The 18,816-nt window shown below is 43.0% G+C and overlaps 1 protein-coding gene across 2 annotated transcripts in view; it reads left to right on the forward strand.

The window, feature by feature from the left end:
* RNF144B (ring finger protein 144B) overlaps window positions 1-18,816 on the forward strand; it is a 95,736-nt gene that overhangs the window by 35,825 nt on the left and 41,095 nt on the right. For both annotated transcript variants that reach the window (XM_023737489.1, XM_004382987.2), the window contains one exon: window positions 9,673-9,777. In XM_023737489.1, coding sequence (XP_023593257.1) covers window positions 9,673-9,777 — 105 coding nt within the window. The remainder of the gene's footprint in view (window positions 1-9,672; window positions 9,778-18,816) is intronic.

The raw sequence follows: 18,816 nt of genomic DNA on the forward strand, positions 1-18,816 counted from the left end.
TTCATTACCAATTTGTATGCCCTTTATTTCTTTTTCTTGCCTTATTGCTCTAGCTAGAACTTCCAGCACAATGTTAAATAGAAGTGGTGATAAAGGGCATCAATTAGACTTTGTTTTAAATCCCAGCTCCTATATTTATTAGTCGTGGGGACATAGGGTAAGTTACCAAGCTGCTTTGTGTAAAATGGGGACAATACCAGTCATAGAGCTGCTGTGAAGATGAAATGAGATGATTTTAAGACACATACCAGAGCCATCAGAAGAGCCTGACTGATGTTCCCATTTCCATCATCTCCCTCTCTTCCCCTGCCAACCGTATAATGGATATTTTAGTTCCAGGACAGCGGTTCTCAAAGCGTGGCCTTCAGACCAGCAGCATGAGCATCGCCTCTGACCTTGTTAGAAATATAAATTCTAGGGCTCCATTTTGCCCAAGCCCAAGCCCACTGCTGTCGAGTTGATTCCGACTCATAGCGACCCTGTAGGACATAGTAGAACTGCCCCATAGGTTTCCAAGGCTGTAAATCTTTACGTAAACAAACTGCTACATCTTTCTCCTGAGGAGCCACTGGCGGGTTCAAACTGCCGACCTTTTGGTTAGCAGACGTAGCTCTTAACCACTGCGCCACCAGGGTTTTTATTTAGCTATAATTTATTCAAACTATGATTAAATGCTGTTATAGATGTTGAGATTTTATTTTTAAAAATAATAGAGATGATTCCTGCTTTAAGGAATGTTAAAATCGTAGACTTGATGAATAGGGCTTTTTAAAAAATTCAGAGTATTTATTATAAAATTTTTCAAACATACAGAAAGGTGAAAGAAATTTACATGAATACCTGTATACCCACCACCTTTTAGATTCTGTCATTGACTTTTTACTCTACTTGCTTTATCCTTCGCTTGATGTGGTTTTAATATTCACTGTGAGTTCTCTAGCAGAACGTAAGCACCCAGTGTTTGCATAGACTGGGTTGAATGGTTGTCATTTTGAGCAGATAACTTGCATAGTCCTAAATCAGGTCCTGTCTGCAAGAGTTTTTTTCTGTTTTTTTTTTTTTCCTACTTCATTATTTAAGGGATTACATTACTCAAAGGTGATACTGTTTATTTTACAAGCCAATTTATTATTGGCTGAAGGGTGACCTGCAGAAATAGCTTGAATTCCATGTTCAAAGGACAAGAGTCTCAGGGGTTCCTCTAGTCTCTATTAGTCCAATAGGTCTGGCCTTTTTAAGGAATTTGAATTTTTTCTATATTTTTCTTCTATCAGGGACTTTCTATCTTATCCCTGGTCAGAAGGATAAGTATTGGTAGTCGGGCACCATCTAGTTCTTCTGGTCTCAGATCTGAAGAGGTTGTAGTTCGTGTGGCCTGTTAGTCCTGTGAGTTACTGTCTTCTTTGATTTCCATCATTCTCTTTTGCTCTATACAAATAGAGACCAATAGCTGTATCTCAGATGACCACTTGCAAGCTTTTAAGACCCCAGATGCTACTCGCCAAACTCAGGGGTAGAACATTATCTTTGTGAACTATGTTATGCCAGTTAACTAAGTTGTCCCCCAAGTGCAGGAGTTTCTTGACTTTTTATTAATTTGAAATTTGTTCCTTTCTGTGTTGCTGAGACTTTGTGTGCATTCTGAGAGATTCAGAGGGGATGTCTGGAAGTTTCAATAGGGACTCTCCCCTTGGTTCACTGGAGGAGGAAAAAGAAAGTGATAAATGAATTCAGTGGAATTTCTTTATATTTAATTCAGGCTGTGCTTACTGTCTCTGCTTACATTGGACCTGTCTCCTGGGACCTTGTTGCCAGATGAGGGCTGGCAGTTCTGAGGTCTAATGTTTCTTTGGAGGAAATGGAGGGATGTAAACTAGGCAAAGCTTCTCATTTTCTTTTTTCTAGAACCATTGTTTGTTTTTCTGGGCATACTGTGTCATAAAATAGCACCTGGCACAGATGGGTCTCTTTGGGACGAGTATAAGGATTGAGGCCTTCTCCCTCTTTTAAGAAAGGTGGGGAAAAGGGAAAGCCTCTGAAAGGTCAGTGGAAGAGCTGTTGAATTACTTACGTTGGAAGCAGAACTGCCTGCTCACTGCTGTGATTGAAAGGTCCTTCCAGTTAGAGGATTTTATTGACTTCATTGTGAGGCTGGACCAGGCGACAGCATTTCCAGTGAATTTCTCTTCAGAGCTATTTCTGTTATTGAGTTTCTTAATTTAGATGTTTCATGATCACTTGACATAAAAATAGAAGAGTTTGATCATTCTTGCTTGGTAGAAACTTGAGGGACTTTTGATTTGGGGCTCAGATTTAATCTCCCGTGTTGATTGGCTCTTCCCAAACTCAAGAGTTGGACCTAAGTAGCCTTTTCTAGAAAAAGTAACAGCACTGTTTTTGTTTAAAGTATTTAAAGTCTCTCAATCAGAGTTTAAATTTTGCATGTATGGTTTTCTTCTTAAGCTCCCTTTACTATATATGTCTTCTGGAACCGGCTGTATGTATTTATTCTCAATGGAGGCGTTGGTTAGAAAGTAGTCCGTCATTCCTCTGAAGCTCAGTGTCACTTAACATTAATAAATGACTTAAAGGCAGTGATGATGGACACAAAAGTATCTTCCCTGATTAGAATTGAGGGCATGGATGGTACTGAACTAGGGGTTCTCAGACTCGCTTGCACAGTGGAATCATTTGGAGAGTTTAAATATACTGCTGCTAACTCAGCAAGGTTGTAGGGCACAAGATCAATATACAAAAATCAATTGTATTTCTATACACTAGCAAGGAACAAGATGATAATGACACTCCAGAAAAACAGTTCTATTTCCAGTATCATCAAAAAGAATAAAATACTTGGGAATAAATTTGACGAAAGAAGTACCGAACTTAACACTGTAAAAACTACAAAATGTCAAAAGAAATTAAAGACTTAAATAAATGGAGAGACATCCCAAGTTCATGGATTGGAAGACTGAATATCGTTAAGATGGCAGTACTCCCCAAAAGGGTCTACAGATTCAGTGCGATCTCTATCAGAATCTCTGCTGGCTTCTTTGTAGAAATTGACAAGCTTATCCTAAGATTCGTATGAAAATTTGTGGGAACTCACGGGTATTATTGTTTGTTTTATAGGCCTGTCTAATATTTGGCTGAAACATGGACTTTGGGAGTGGCTTCAATTCCAGGAATTCTGATTTAATTTGTTGGGGTGTGGCATGGGCATGGAGATTTGTTTAAGCTGCCCAGGTGAATCCAACGTGCAGCCAAGCTAGGGAACTGTTGTCACCAGCCATTGTCTGCTACCAGCAATAGCAGGGCAACCCAAAGGTGTCATCACCTCATGAATGGCCCTGTTAAGCAGGGTGCTAGAAAAAAAAAAAAAAGAGAGAAAAGAAAATTTGAGGGACCTAGAATAGCCAAGACAATATTGAAAAAGAACAATGTTGGAGGACTCACATTTCCTGATTTTAAAACTTAATGCAAAGCTACAGTAATCCAGACAGTATGGTACTGACATAAGGCTAAACATATAGACCAATGGAATAGAACTGAGAGTCTAAAAATAAACCCTTCATATTTATGATCAATTGGTTTTCAACATGGATGCCAAGACAATTCAGGGTGGGGAAGGAAATAGTGTTTTCAACAAATAGTTCTGAGACAACTGCTCATCTACATGTAGAAGAATGAAGTTGGACCCTTATCCCACACCATATATAAAAGCCAACTCAAAATGGATCATAGACCTACATGTAAGAGCTACAACTATAAAACTCTTAGAAGAAAATATAAGATTAAATCTTTGTGGCTTTGAGTTAGGCAAAGCTTTCTTAGATATGATACCAAAAGCGTGAACAACACAAGAAAAAATGGATAAATTGGACTTCATCAAAATTAAAAAGTTTTGTACTTCCATGGGTACCATCGATAAAGTGAAAAGGGAACCCACAGAATGGGGGGAAATATTTGCAAATGATGTATCTGTGATAAGGGACTTAATATCTAGAGTATATAAACGACTCTTGACCGCTATGACCAGGATTACAATAGAAGGTCCAGTTAGAGTGGGGAAAAAATGTAGAACAAAATTCAAATTCATAAAGACCATATTTACTGGTCTGAGAGAGACTGGAGGGACCCCGAAGACTATAGCCATTAGAGACCCTTCTAACTTGGGACTGAAGCCATTTCCGGAGATCACGTTTCAGCCGAATAATAGGCCTGTAAATAAACAATAACACACGTGAGGGAAGTTTTCCTCAGAACAATCATTTCCATGAGACCAAAAGGACAACATCTGCCCAAAAGCAAAGATGAGAAGGCAGAAGGGGCAGGAAAAACCAGGTGAATGGAACTGGGGAACTCAGGGTGGCAGTGGGGAGAGTGCTGATACATTGCAGGGAGTACAACCTATGTCATGGAACAATTTGTGAATAAACTATTGAATGGGAAACAAATTTGCTTCTGTAAATCTTCACCTAAAGCACAGTAATAACAGCAATAAAGAACTCTTATGACAAAAAACTCAATAACAAAAAAATTAAATAACCCGATTTAAAAAATTGGCAAAGGATCTGAATAGACATTTTCCAAAGAAGATATGCAGATGACCAGTGAGCACCCGAAAAGATGATCAATATCATTAGTCATTAGGGAGATACAAATCAAAACCACAGTGAGATAACCACTTCTTACCCAGTAGGATGGCTGTGCTGGAAAAAGACAGCCAATAAGTACGTATTGACAAGAATGTGGAGAAATTGGAAGCCTCATACATTGCTGGTGGGAATATAAAATGGTGTAGCTACTTTGGAAAACAGTTTGGTGCTTCCTTAAATGGTTAAACGTAGAATAACCATGTGACCCAGGAATTCCATTCCTAGGTATAATACCCAAAGGAGATGAAGACATGAAAAAATGAAACACATGAAAACTTGTAGAGGAATAGTCATAGCAGCATTATTCATCGTAGCCAAAGTGTGGAGACAACCCAAATGTCCATCAGCTGCTGGAAGGATGAGTAAATGTGGTGTATCTATACAGTGGAATAATATTTAGCTCTAACATGAAATGAAGTACTTATCCATGCTACAACATGGATGAATCTGGAAAACACTATGCTAAGTCAAAGAAGCCAGTAGCAGAGGACCATCTATTATATGCTTCCATTTCTATGAATGTCTAGAATAGACAACTCCATAGAGATAGAGAGTAATTAGAGCTGAAGGAGCTTTGCCACACAGCTGGTAAGTGGTAGATACAGATTTCCAGCTCCCAGCAAAGTCTGAGTGCCACTCCTGTGTCAAATCCTGGATAGGTGCTTCTAGGGCATATGAAGCATAAACATGATCCAGTTTCCTGAAGGAACTCCTGGGCTATTGGAAAAAGGGACAAGTTCATACTTACTTGTGACATGAGGGGATAAATGCCACATTGTTCATTGCTCACACGCAGTACAGACTTCAGTCGTCAACATCTAGGTCCCTGGGTGGTACAGGTAGTTTGCACTTGACTACTAACCTAAAGGTTGGTGGTTCGAACCCGCTTGGCAGCGCTATAGAATAAAGGTTTGGCAATCTGCTTCCGTAAAGATTACAGCCAAGAAAACTCTGTGGAGCTCAGTTCTACTCTGTAACACACGGGGTCACTATGAGTCAGAATCAACTTGACGGCAATGGGTTTGGGTTTTTTTGTTTGTTTGTTTAGGGTTACCTAAGTTGGTAATAGGAATGTTGGCAAGGAATGAGGAAAAGCCAAGTCTGCTGGAGGGGATGTTGGAATTGGGTGGGGCTGTATAGTTGTTAAAATTTTCTTTGGACGGTCTGATATTCTGATACATCCCTCAAGGGAGAATGCCATGCCACCAGGCCTACTGCCGTTGAGAATCACTGTGTTCTCACTTTTTTTTAAATTGTACTTTAAGTGAAAGTTTGCAGTTCAAGTTAGTCTCTCATATAAAAATTTATATACACATTGTTATGTGACCCTAGTTGCTCTCCCTATACTTTGACAGCACACTCCTCCTTTCCACCCCTGATTTCCCATGTCCATTCAACCAGCTCCTGTCCCTCTCTGCCTTCTCATCTCTCCTTCAGACAGGAGCTGCCCATTTAGTCTCATGTATCTACTTGAAGCACACTCTTCTCAATATCATTTTCTATCCCATAGTCCAGTCCAATCTTTGTCTGAAGAGTTGGCTTTGGGAATGGTTTCAGTTCTGGGATAACAGAGAGTCCAGGGGCCATGTCTTCTGGGGTCTCTCCAGTCTCAGTCAGACCATTAAGTCTGGTCTTTTTACTAGAATTTGAGTTCTGCACCTCACTTTTCTCCTGCTCCATCATGCTGTGTTCCCTGTCAGGGCAGTCATTGGTGGTAGCCGGGCACCATCTAGTTCTTCTGGTCTCAGGCTGATGAAGTCTCTGGTTTATGTGGCCTTTTCTGTCTCTTGGGTTAATACTTTCCTTGAGACTTTGGTGTTCTTCATTCTCCTTTATTCCAGGTGGGTTGGGACCAATTGATGCATCTTAGATTGCCGCTCGCTAGCTTTTAAGGCCCCAGATGCCACTCACCAAAGTGAGATGCAGAACATTTTCTTAATAAACTTTTTTATGCCAGTTGACCTAGATGTCCCCTGAAAGCGTGGTCCCCAGACCCCGCCCCTGCTACTCTGTCCCTTGAAGTGTTTTGTTGTATTCAGGAAACTTCTTAGCTTTGGTTTAGTCCAGTTGTGCTGACTTCCCCTGTAGTGTGTGTTGTCCTTCCCTTCACCTAATTCTTATGTTCTCACTTCTTTTGGTGGATGAATGGGCTTCCATCTGAAGGGGAAAATAATTGGAACCCTAACATTGAGCCCTGGTGGTGCAGAGGTTAAGAGCCATAGCTGCTAACCAAAAGGTCGGCAGTTCGCATCCACCAGCCATTCCTTGGAAACCCTATGGGGCAGTTCTACTCTTTCCTATAGGGTCACTATGGGTCAGAATTGACTCGAAGGCAGTGGGTTTTTAACACTGGGCTATCTTAAAATTACTTTTATTATAGCCTTAAATTTACACAAACATAATACAAGGTATAAATACATTTAGGCTTGTATCTCGTAAAAACCATGAACACCAGAATGAATTTGCAGCTAAATATTAACTATCGTTACAGACCAATAAACTTTAAGTTGACAACATTAGTATGATGGATGATGTTTAGTTTCAGCCAAATCACTTTTTACGATTAGACTCTGAGTTTGGCATCCCTGTGTTCCAGTGGGCTAACAGTAAGTCACTGATCCCGCCAGCCACTTCTTTGTCGTAATCAGTAAAAATTCTCATTTGTCCAGCTTTCATTGGACCCAGATACTTCTATTCTTTTTTAATCTGTCAGTGACAATTAAAGTGTTCCTACCTGGCAAAACGGAGTGCCTGGGTGCCGTAAACAGTTAACACGCTCACTGTTAAACGAGCAATTAGAGATTCCAGTCCACCCAGAGGCACCTTGGAAGAAAGGCCTGAGGATCTAGTTCCGAAAAATCAGCCATTGAAAACCCAGCGGAGCACAGTGCTACTCTGACAATACAGGGGGTCACCATGAGTCAGAGTTGACTTGACGGCAACTGGTTTTTTTGGAGATAGTTCAGAAATACCTATTTCATTCCCTAATTATACTTTACATTTGCACACCTGTTTTTCACTTCCAGTGTATTTTCATGTATTTACTCTCATGTAGGACTCTCTGTTGCCCTGAGAATAGGCTAGGCAGGTGGCATTGCCCCATTTTATAAATGAGATAGTTGTAGCTAGAGAGGTCAATGACTTGTCCAAGATACAGAAGACGCTTTAGAGTTTATATTTCAACCTCAATCATCGGAATCCAGTTCCATTGACGGTTCATTGTAATTTTCTTAGAAAAAACCTTTAAAAGGGGCACAATCTAGTGGTGGAGAAAGACCAGCTGTGTAGTAAATACAGATACATTTCTTGTGGTTTGTTTTCAGGTGGGTATTTAGGAGCTTTGTCCTAATGTTGTGACCCTACAGATGAGAACACCATATGAAGAATACCCTTTGGTACATTGTAAACTAAGCCCCTTGAAAGGAATCTAGGAGAAACCCCTTTCTGGGAAGATTCCATTGTACACAATTCATAGGCACTCAGAGATGGAAGAGACAATACAAGTCATCTGGTTTATGAGGTGATTGATGGTTAAAACATTTGCCATTTCAACCATTTTCATGTGTATCATATTTTAACGCAAATAACACACATATTCTACGTTTGTTTGCCGGCTGCACTGCCTCCTCCTCCGCCGCCACGAGGCACCCTCGCAAGCGCTGACATGCCAATTCTCTCTACATGTTGCTGTAAGAAAAAATTAGCGTAGTACGCTTATGAAAATACCTCACGGGGGGAAGGCGTGGCTGGCAAACAAACGCAGAAGGCTCGCGTTATTCGTGTAAAAATACGGCCCCACCTCAGTAATGTTACCTACCTTCACCATGTTGCGCAACCATCACCATCTCAACAATATCTTTAATTTGGCAGTTTGATCCATGAATTTGTAAATTGGGAAATTCAAACCCAATTATAAATAATCATCACCTCGTAAGAGTCATTAACTCCTGTTTTGGAATTGGATTGCTGTGAGTCAGTACTTGACAACAACTGGTTTTATACTCTTCAGACATTTGAGTTTGACTTTTCTTTATCATGCAGATAGAAAAGAGCTCGTCAGTTATGAGAAACTTTGTAGAAATTGAGGAGCCAACTTCGGGATTTCTTAGTTTTATCTGCCGGAACTACTGCCTTCAGTTTCCTTTGGGACGCGTGGGAGTAGTTGGGAGGGAGAAGGGAGAGTTAGGGGGCTTCATAATGCTATCAGTTCTTCTCCTGCTTTGGAAATCAGACTCACATCTCATGCACTGCTGAAGATCAGGCGCACAGGCAGTGAGCAGGCAGGGTTTGTCTTTGGTATTCTCCCTCCTCTCTCTGCTTTTCCATCCAGTTCTTTCCCCAGGTAACCAGTGAATACCTTTTTTCTACTCCCATCTCCTCATGGCATCATCCAAGCAAGGCCCATGTTTTTGGAAAGCTCTCAATGTTCCAAATTGTCTTCGCCGTCCCCAGTCAGCAAGAAGTCACCTGACCTTCCCAAGTTCGACATTATCTTTCCCAGGTGCCATTTGCCTTTTAAGAGTGTTCCTAGATAACTCATTGCTTTACTCTTTGATTCTGTTTGGCTAGCTCAGGGCGAACTTTCAGGCAAACTTTGAGGAAGGGGGCCACAGGATATAAATGGAATTGGGAAGTCACCTAGGATTCAAGAAAGAAGAAGAAAGAAACCAATTCAAGAAAGAAGAGGAAAGAAACCCTTCATCATTCGTGCAAAAGAATGTTTTTTCTTTTCCCAATCTGTGGTGGAGAAGATGTGTTAGCGGACAGGAATCTGACTTGCTGCCGTGAATAAACTCCATACTCTTAGGATGAAGTCATACATAATTAATCGCCTGTCTCTGCATTCTTTCCAAAGTGGTGGCGCCTAGCATTCACACTTGTGATAAGTTATGTTTTGTGAGTCGAGAGCCCCAGGACGGCCAATTAAGGAAGAAGAGGCAGTGGTGGTTGTGTTACGTAACCTTTGTACTGCTATAATGCAGTGGCTAACGGTCTGTCTACTTTCTTCTTCTAGTGCCTGAAACGGTACGTGCAGCTGGCAATCCGAGAAGGATGCGGGTCTCCCATCAGTTGCCCCGACGTGGTGTGCCTAAACCATGGGACCCTGCAGGAAGCTGAGGTATGGGCGGTTGCCACTGTCTTGTCTTTCTTGTTGACACTCTTCACTAGGATCTTGACCTTTACATACCTGCCTGCCAGGGAGTCTAGAAACCAAATACAGAAGATAATTGTTTTAAAGGAGTACTTTATATAGACTGTTAACACTATAATTTACCTCAGTTCTATTTATAGGTGCTACTGAATGTTGAACAAGCTCTAGAATAGGCGATGCCCCTAGAAATTACATTTTCCCAAAGTGAGGCTTGGAGGCCAAGTGGTGACTGGTCTTGTGATCTTTAATACTTTAAAGATAAACAGACCCCGGATTAGCCACAGTTACAGACTGTAAACGGTCATGGTTCTGCACACGTGGCCTGGGTTGAACCAAAGAGCAGAGACAAGTGTTTCGGTCTCTCAGGCTCCCAGTCTGTTTCTTCTCTGAATGGATTCTCCTCCCATTTTCTTAGACTGTGATTGATGTCTTTCCTTTGTTCAGTCCCCAGTCATGAGCTCACCCTTCCATCTGCCTCTCACCTTCAGACCCTGCTCACTTTAACTCCAAAGATCAAGAGCCTTATCTATTCTTGTGGAGTTTGTAAGCCTCTCAAAGTGGTCCCAAGAAACAGGTGAAATAAGTCATTCATTGCGCAGACACTGAGAAAACGCCTGCTGTGTGCCAGGCCCTCTTCCAGCTGCTTCCATCACCAATGTGCCAACCAGTCCTCTCAACAAACTCATGAGATCGCTGTTTTTTAAACAAAAACTATTTTCAACGACAACAAAATAGTTACTTCCAGATAGGGAAACTGAGGCTCAGAGGAGCTAGAAAGTAGAAGAGCTAGATTCTAATCCCGTTATTAATGACCACCATAATAACATGGCTTCAAGAATAGAACTAGATAGAAAGAATTAATGAAAAAGGGCTTGATAGTTGGAAGTTCAAGAATGTGTGTATATGTATGTATGTGGATAGATATAGGTATATATGTATATATATGTGTGTTTGTGTATGTATATGTATACGTATGTACGTGTGTGTGTGTGTGTGTGTGTGTGTGTGTGTGTGTGTGTGTATAGGTAGAGAGACAGAGAGAGACCATGGGAGGCTAAAACTGTAAGTGTTCAGCTATTAACTGAAAGGTTAGCAGCTTGAATTCACCCAGAGGCACCTCAGAAGAAAGGTCTAGTGATCTACTTCTGCAAGATCCCAGCATTGAAAACTCTGTGGACCACAGTTCTACTCTGAAACGCATGGGGTCGCCATGAGTTGGGACTGACTCAAAGGCAACTGGTTTGGTTTTGTGTATATGTATATATGTCTGTGCTTTTCTTTGTAAGAAAAAGCAGTAAGGAAGATCTGTATCTGACTGTCCTGTGTTCAGCTTATGAAATATAATCTGAGTGGTACAAGTGAGTTTGAAGGTTTTTTTTAAGGGAAGAGTAAAAAGAATACGTAATGGTTTAGAGGTAATTCATTAGAAAAAGTCATTAAATAATTTAGATAAAATTTTTTTTATAAAAAGGTAGTATTGAATATGTAAATGCTATGGAACGAACTTGTGTGAGTAATGGACAGAAGGAAATTAAAGTGAGGAAGAGTTAGCTACCAAGAGCGCTGTTGATCTATGCAGCTTTAAAGTGGTTTTCAAAAGGAGATTCAGATATTTAGGAGCATTTTTCTGTGCATAATCCTTCCAGGAAAGATGCTTCTTTTTTTTTTTTTAACTTGCTTATCTGGTGTCTGATTGGTCAACAAGTATTTATTAAGCGTGCACAGTGTGCTGGCCTTGTTCTAGGTTAGGATAAAACCAAACCAAACCCATTGCTCTAACTCATAGCAACCCTCTAGGACAGAGTAGAAATTCCCTATAGGGTTTCCAAGGCTGTAAATCTTTATGGAAGCAGACTGTCACATCTTTCTCCCACAGAGCGGCTGGTGGATTCAAACTGCTGACCTTTTGGTTAGCAGTTGAGCACTTAACACTGTGCCACCAGGCTCCTTCTAGGCTAGAATAGAGGGATGAATAAGACATACCCAGTGCCTGTCCTCATACAGCTTCTGCTCCAGCAGAGAGATATTAAGCAGAGAATGAGTCAGGGAAATAAAAGCAAAAAGCACGAGATGGGCAGGTAGCAAGAGCTGTGTCTGATATGAAATCTTATTTAATTCATGTGTGCAAAATCTATTAAACAGAAATGAATGGTTTGGTGAAGTTTCAAAAGAAGCCGATAGTCTAGACCTGTGTTGTCAATCCAGCAGCTGCCAGCCACATGTGACTGTTTAAATTAAAATTAAATAAAATTAAAAACTCAGTTCTTGTGTTGCACTGGGAGCCCTGGTGGCACAGTGGTTAAGAGCTTGGCTGCTAACCAAAGGTCGACAGTTTGAATCCACCAGCCGCTCCTTGGAAACCCTCTGGGGCAGTTCTTCTCAGTCCTATAGAGTCGCTATGAGTCGGCATCGACTTGACAGCAGAGAGTCTGGTTTTTTGGGGTTTGTATCACACTAGGCCATATTTTAAATACTCAGTAGCCATCTGTGGCTGGTGGTTGCCAGAGTGTACAACAGAGACCGAGTATTTTCATCATCCCAGTTCCAGATGCGAAACAAACGGTAACGATGGGCTTGTGGTTTAAGTATCACATGGTGGCGTTAACGTGTGCAGGCGAGCTGGCAAAGAGTCTCGCACCTCTCTAGGGCAGAGTTTAACTTTTCTGAGTTTCTTTGTATACACATTTATTTACTTGATTTTCCCCTAGTTTTCCTCTCCTCTTTTCTCATCCGTTTCCCACCGTACACATTCTCATTCACGCTTCCTTCTCTGGTCCTGGTTCTGTTTACCAAGTTATGCTCTAGAACAATTTTACTTTTAGGCTGTAATAAAACAAACCAACCCACATGGCTCTTTAAAAAACTACAAAAGTATATTTGAAAAAGAGCAGAGACTAAACTATGGTATTTCTTAAATTCCCCAAAGTCTGTTTTCCGTTAGATGAGTAAGACGACACTGCAGGCCTCAGTGGGCCATTTCTGTACTCATTGGGCTGACTGAAGATGGGCATTAATGGACAGTAATCAGATGCTTTTAACCAACCTGCTACTATTATTTTCCCAGAGTTTTTTTAAAAAAAAGTGGTAGTGATGGTGGTGATTGTCTCTCATTTTGGATTAAGACATCAATAGAAGATTGTATTGGAGGTATTGGTAGCCTCATCAGTTTCTATGGGGTTCCTCCTTTCAAAGCAGATAACACACATGTTGTCTGGGGCTATACCACAGTCCTCATTGTCTTGCCTTAAATCCAGCTCTACTCATATACGGCTGTTGTAATATGTAGCTTTTAATCCAGGGATTATTGAGTGTATTATTGTTGTTATTGGGTGCTGTCGAGCTGGCCTCTGACTTATGGACATCCAGCCTTCCCGCGGACGTCCAGCCTTCCCGCGGACGTCCAGCCTTCCCGCGGACGTCCGGCCTTCCCGTGGACGTCTAGCCTTCCCGTGTATGTCTAGCTTACGTAGTCAGCTGTGTTCCATGTGTCTTCCCCCTGCTGGTTTTGGATGGTGCCTGCCCCTGCCTTCTTGATTCCTCCGAATTGGCTCAGTGGTGGCTCTGCCCCTTAACTGTTATTTATCGGGAATAGCCGCGTCAAGGAAGCATTTAATGCCCACTCTAAATACTGTTTGCTCATGTAGGAAATGTAGAAAACGGAGCCTCCCCTCCAGTGTCTTGCAGGCTGGCGGGAGACAGTGACTCTGGAGATGAAGTGACTCCGGAGGTGAAGCCAGCGGGAGCCAGGGAAAAGTCAGACTTCCCTTCCTTGCGTCATCTAGTTCTTTTAGCTGTTGCTCGGTAGGGCTTTTCCAGTGTACTTGATTCAGGAATCTTGTCCAACATGCAATTATGAAACGCAGGACAGATGGGTTGTTCTGATAGCGATACTTCAAGCAAGGCTCTTGCCTGAAGTTACTTGCCCTGTCAAAAACGTTGACGACTAATTTTATGTGGGTCACTTACAGTGGTTATGGAAGTTGCCTGCCATCACTTGCTGGGGAGAGCCGGAACCATTCGTCCAAGCTGTGTCAGATTTGAGTAGTGAGCACCTGGCTCGTATGAATAGGACTTACTGTTGCAGGGTCCAAGAAGCTGAGCTTCTTTCTGCTGCCGTGGCGGGCAGGGAACAACTTCTCACCCATCAGTCATCCTTCCAAGTTGGGCGCTGAAATGGTTGTGCTCTTAGTGCCGCAGTACACACCCGAGGAGGGCGGGGTGCAGCTACTCTAGCCAAAGACTGGCTGCTCCAGAATTACTGTAGGAGGGGGTTTAGGGTATGGGCAGTCTGGGCGACTCCTGGGGAGGCGAGAACGAAGGAATTTGAAGCTACGTTTGCAAAATAAGCACAGTTTTTACTCAGAGTGCGTTTTATTTAGGATGGCTTTGGAAAGGCTAAGGTCCCTGGGTTGCACAAAAGGTTTGCACTCAAATACTAACCAAATGGTTGGCGGTTTGAACCTGCCCAGCGGCATCACGGAAGAAAGGCCTGGCCATCTGCTTCCATTTAGATTACAGCCAAGAAAACCCGACGGAGCACAGTCCTACTCTGTAACACAGGGGGCCGCCATGAGCCAGAATCGACTCAACGGCAACAGGTTTGTGTTCGGAATTTTTGGAAAGGATGCTGGAGTTCTGGGGACCAGTGTTCCCCCCCGGTCTCCCCTTCTGCCCTGCGTGCACCTGTGATCTCCTCCTTTGATGCTAGCTCTTTCCGTCGTCGTCTGGAGCTGGGGCAGAGGAGAGATGAGGATCCATGGGCAAGTGGCCATATTCCTGCTACTGTGGTTTCAGGATCCGAACAGGAAGGGACTGAACGTGGACATGATAACCTTTGGCTGGGCGGTGTGTTGGCTGGAAAACAGTAAAACTTTGGGATGACAGAGAAAATAAAGGAATCTGCTAAGCCAGAGTTGATAGTTATTTTTGAGGTTCCCCGAAAAATTTTGTTTTAAAACTTCTGTAAAACTTCGTTTTAAAGCTGCATATGTTGTTCTCAGCTGCCACTGAGTCATCTCCTGGGTGATGGTGACCCCCACCCCCGTGCACAACAGAACAAAATGCTGCAGCCTGCTCCAGGGGCACTCCGTAGGGTTTTCACGGGCTGAGTTTTGGAAGTACATTGCCAGGTCTTTCTTTCTAGTTCATCTTAGTCTGAAAGCTCTGCTGAAACCTGTTCACAGCAACATGCAAGCCTCCACTGACGGATGGGTGGTGGCTGCACGTGAGGTGCCTTGGTCGGGAATTGAACCCAAGTCTCTTGCGTGGAAGGCGAGAATGCTACCATTGAGCCGTCTGTGTCTCAAAATTGTGTATAAGTGGAGAATAACGTTTCCAACCTTCTTTAACTACAGGCACATTTAGGAAAAGTAAGCAGCGAGGGGTCGAATGGGCCACACAGAGGTGCACGTGGGCCTGTCCCTTTCCCCCACAGATGGCTGTAGATAGAAGAGGCGAGGGGCAGTATGAGAAGGGGCTGTTGGCTGACGTACTGAGGTCTCCGCAGAGCCTGTAGAGGAAGAATGGCCGTCGCGGCCCTCTGCAGTGAGTGGAGAGGAAGATCAGGGACCTTGACAAGCTGGCTCCTCCCATCTGTCACTGTCTCAGGGGCCTCTGCCTTCTAGCTCTCGGACAGTGACGGCCCTTTTGTTTTTTTAACCAAGGTTTGATACCTAGTATTTAGGTAGTCAGAACCCTGGTGGCACAGTGGTTAAGAGCTCGGCTGCTAACCAAAAGATGGGCAGTTCGAATCCACCAGCTGCTCCTTGGAAAGCTTATGGAGGCAGTTCTACTCTGTCCTACAGGGTCACTGTGAGCCAGAATCAACTTGATGGCAAGGAGTTTGATTTTGTTGTTGTTATTTAGGTAGTGAGGGGTGGTTCAGTGGCGGAATTCTTGCCTTCCCTGCGGGAGACCTGGTTTGATTCCCAGCCAGTGCTCCTCATACTAGCCACCGCCCCTCTGTCAGTCGGGGCTTGCATGTTGCTATGATGCTGAATAAGTTTCAGCAGTTTCCAGACTAAGAAGGACAAAGAAGAAGGTCCTGTGGATCTACTTCTGAAAATCAGCCAGTGAAAACCCTGTGGATCACCATGGCCTGACCTGCGGCTGATCTGGGGTGGCGCAGGACCGGGCACCATGTCATTCCACTGTGCGTTGGGTTGCCATGAGTCGGGGGCTTGGCAGCAGCCGACAACGCTGACGACGTTTCGGTCATGGATGTGGGTGCGTTTCAGCCAGGCGACTGTGCTGGTTTTCTTCTCTTAAGAAGGGCGGTTCTTTGTTTCCTGGGTTGCGCTGGAAAGCAGTCCTGGTTTCTCTGTTCATGTGATGAGACGCTTACCCAAAGGCCGCTGCTATTTCGCCTGCCGTTGTTTCTGCAAGTCATCTCGCCTCGAGATTGCCAAGACCTTCGCCTGCTATGAGGATCTCCCAGTGGTCAAGGCCATCCCCAGATGCCCTGATCTGTTATAGTTTATGTTCAGCCTCTTTCTTTAATTTTTAAAAGCAACTTTAGCAGAAGTATGATTTCAAGGGTCAGACCTAGGTACAGTCTAGATTTTTTCCCTTGTGCCCTGGCCTTGCAGATGCTCACGGACAGTACTGAAAAGAAGCCAGTCGCAAGCTTCTGTGTTTTAACAATTTCGTTTTCTTAACTCAGAGACGATAATGTTGGTGTTAGCTGCGGTCGTGCAGGCCCCAGCTCATGGCGACCCCACGGACAATGGAACGAAATGCTGCCTGGTCCTGCGTCATCCTCATGATCGGTTGCGAATCAGACCGTTGTGATCCATACGGTTTTCATTGGCCGATTTTCAGAAGTAGATCTCCAGGCCTTTCTTCCTAGTCCGTCTTAGTCTGGACGCTCCACTGAAACCTGTTCAGCATCATAGCACCATGCAAGCCTCCACGGATAGATGGGTGGTGGCTGCACATGAGGTGCATCGGCTGAGAGTTGAACCCTGGTCTCGCTCACGGGGAGCAAGAATTTTAGTACCGAAACACCAGTGCCCCCTAAAGACAATGTGCGTTGTATCTTCCCGCCTTTCCTATGGAAACGCACACCACTTTCAGCATAAACGCTTCTTTGACTAGCAGGCTCCACTGATTGCCGTCTCCCTCCGCCCCCACTGGGTCTTCGCGGTGTTAGTGGCGCTAGATTTGTGTAGGTGGTGGTGTTTGCCCAAGTATTATGGTCGTGTGTTAGTGACGATAAAGAAGGCTGTGCCTCACTATTTATTTCTTCTTAGCTGTAGGTGTTAGATATATCCAATTAACTAACTTAGTTATAACAGTTACAGGACACCCAATACAGGCATACTCTGCCGCCCCGACTTATGCTCTGCTGTAGGTGGAGCTCAGTGACAAAGCAAATAATTTTAGCAGAGCAGGAACTGGGTTATTTGACACGTATCCCCGGGTTCAGGTTTACCAGGAAAATAAAAAAAAAGATGGTGATGTAGGCAATGAGTAGCTTGTTGTTGTTGTTCTCATATTATTGCTATTATTCGATTAAAATGAAACTGATTTTATTTACTCTTTTAATGTAAAAGTGTTTTCTTTTCGGTAGGAATTCCCAGACTGATGATGGGAGAAGTAGTCCGTCATTACGGAATAGGGGCGGAGAAGAATGTCTGTCTATCAAGTAGATCAGCACAAATTCCAAAGGAAAGATAGCAAGCAAAAACATAACTTTAAATCAAGTTCAGGACTTTTTAGGAACTGATCTGAGGGAACTGATCTCTCAATAGTTGAAATGATACTTAAAAAAACAAAACAAAACAAACCCGTGCCCGTCCGGTCGATTCCAACTCATAGCGACCCTATCGGACAGAGTAGAACTTCCCCGTAGGGTTTCCAAGGAGCAGCTGGTGGATTCGAACTGCTGACCTTATGGTTAGCAGCCCAGCTCTTAACCATACTTAGAAGCCTTTATTTCTACTTCTTGGCTATATATCTGGTTAGAACCCAGGCAATCTGCTTCCAGAAGTTCACAGCCATTGAAAACCTTACGGAGCACAGTTCTGTTCTACAATATATGGGGTCCCCGTGAGTCGGGAGGTCTCAACAACAACTAACAATAGCAACAAGTAATGGATGAGAACCCAATAAATAAAAGAAATGTTCATAGTCCCTACTGATCTCAATAAATAATTGAAAAAAAAAAAATGCAGGAGACGGGACAGCTCTCCCTTACAGTAGAATTCTAGTTAACAATGCACAGTGAACAATGGAAATAGAAAATCATTGTTAAGCAAATGCCACAGTGATAATTGTTATAGGCAAGAATTACTGATGAATAGAAAAATTATCATTGCTGATGTCAGATGGATGCTGGCTGAAAGCAGAGAATACCAGAAAGATGTTTACCTGTGTTTTATTGACTATGCAAAGGCATTCGACTGTGTGGATCATAGCAAATTATGGATAATATTGCAAAGAATGGGAATTCCAGAACACGTAATTGTGCTCATGAGGAACCTGTACATAGAAAAAGAGGCCGTTGTTTGGACAGAACAAGGGATACTGCATGGTTTAAAGTCAGGAAAGGTGTGCGTGAGGGTTGTATTGTTTCTCCATACTTATTCAGTCTGTATGCTGAGCAAATAATCTGAGAAGCTGGCCTGTGTGAAGAAGAGTGGGGCATCAGGATTGGAGGAAGACTCATTTACAACCTGCGTTATGCAGATGACACACCCTTGCTTTCTGAAAGTGAAGAGGACTTGAAGCACTTACTGATGAAGATCAAAGGCCACAGCCTTCAGTATGGATTACACCTCAACATAAAGAAAACAGAAATCCTCACAACTGGACCAATAAGCAACATCATGATAAATGGAGAAAAGATTGAAGTTGTAAAAGATTTCATTTTACTTGGCTCCACAATCAACACCCATGGAAACAGCAGTCAGGAAATCAAAAGACACATTGCATTGGTTAAATTGGCTGCAAAAGACCTCTTTAAAGTGTTGCAAGGCAAAGATGTCACCTTGAAGACTAAGGTGC

The sequence above is a fragment of the Trichechus manatus genome, unplaced genomic scaffold (assembly GCF_000243295.1).
Source record: "Trichechus manatus latirostris isolate Lorelei unplaced genomic scaffold, TriManLat1.0 scaffold00103, whole genome shotgun sequence".
Taxonomy (NCBI): domain Eukaryota; kingdom Metazoa; phylum Chordata; class Mammalia; order Sirenia; family Trichechidae; genus Trichechus; species Trichechus manatus.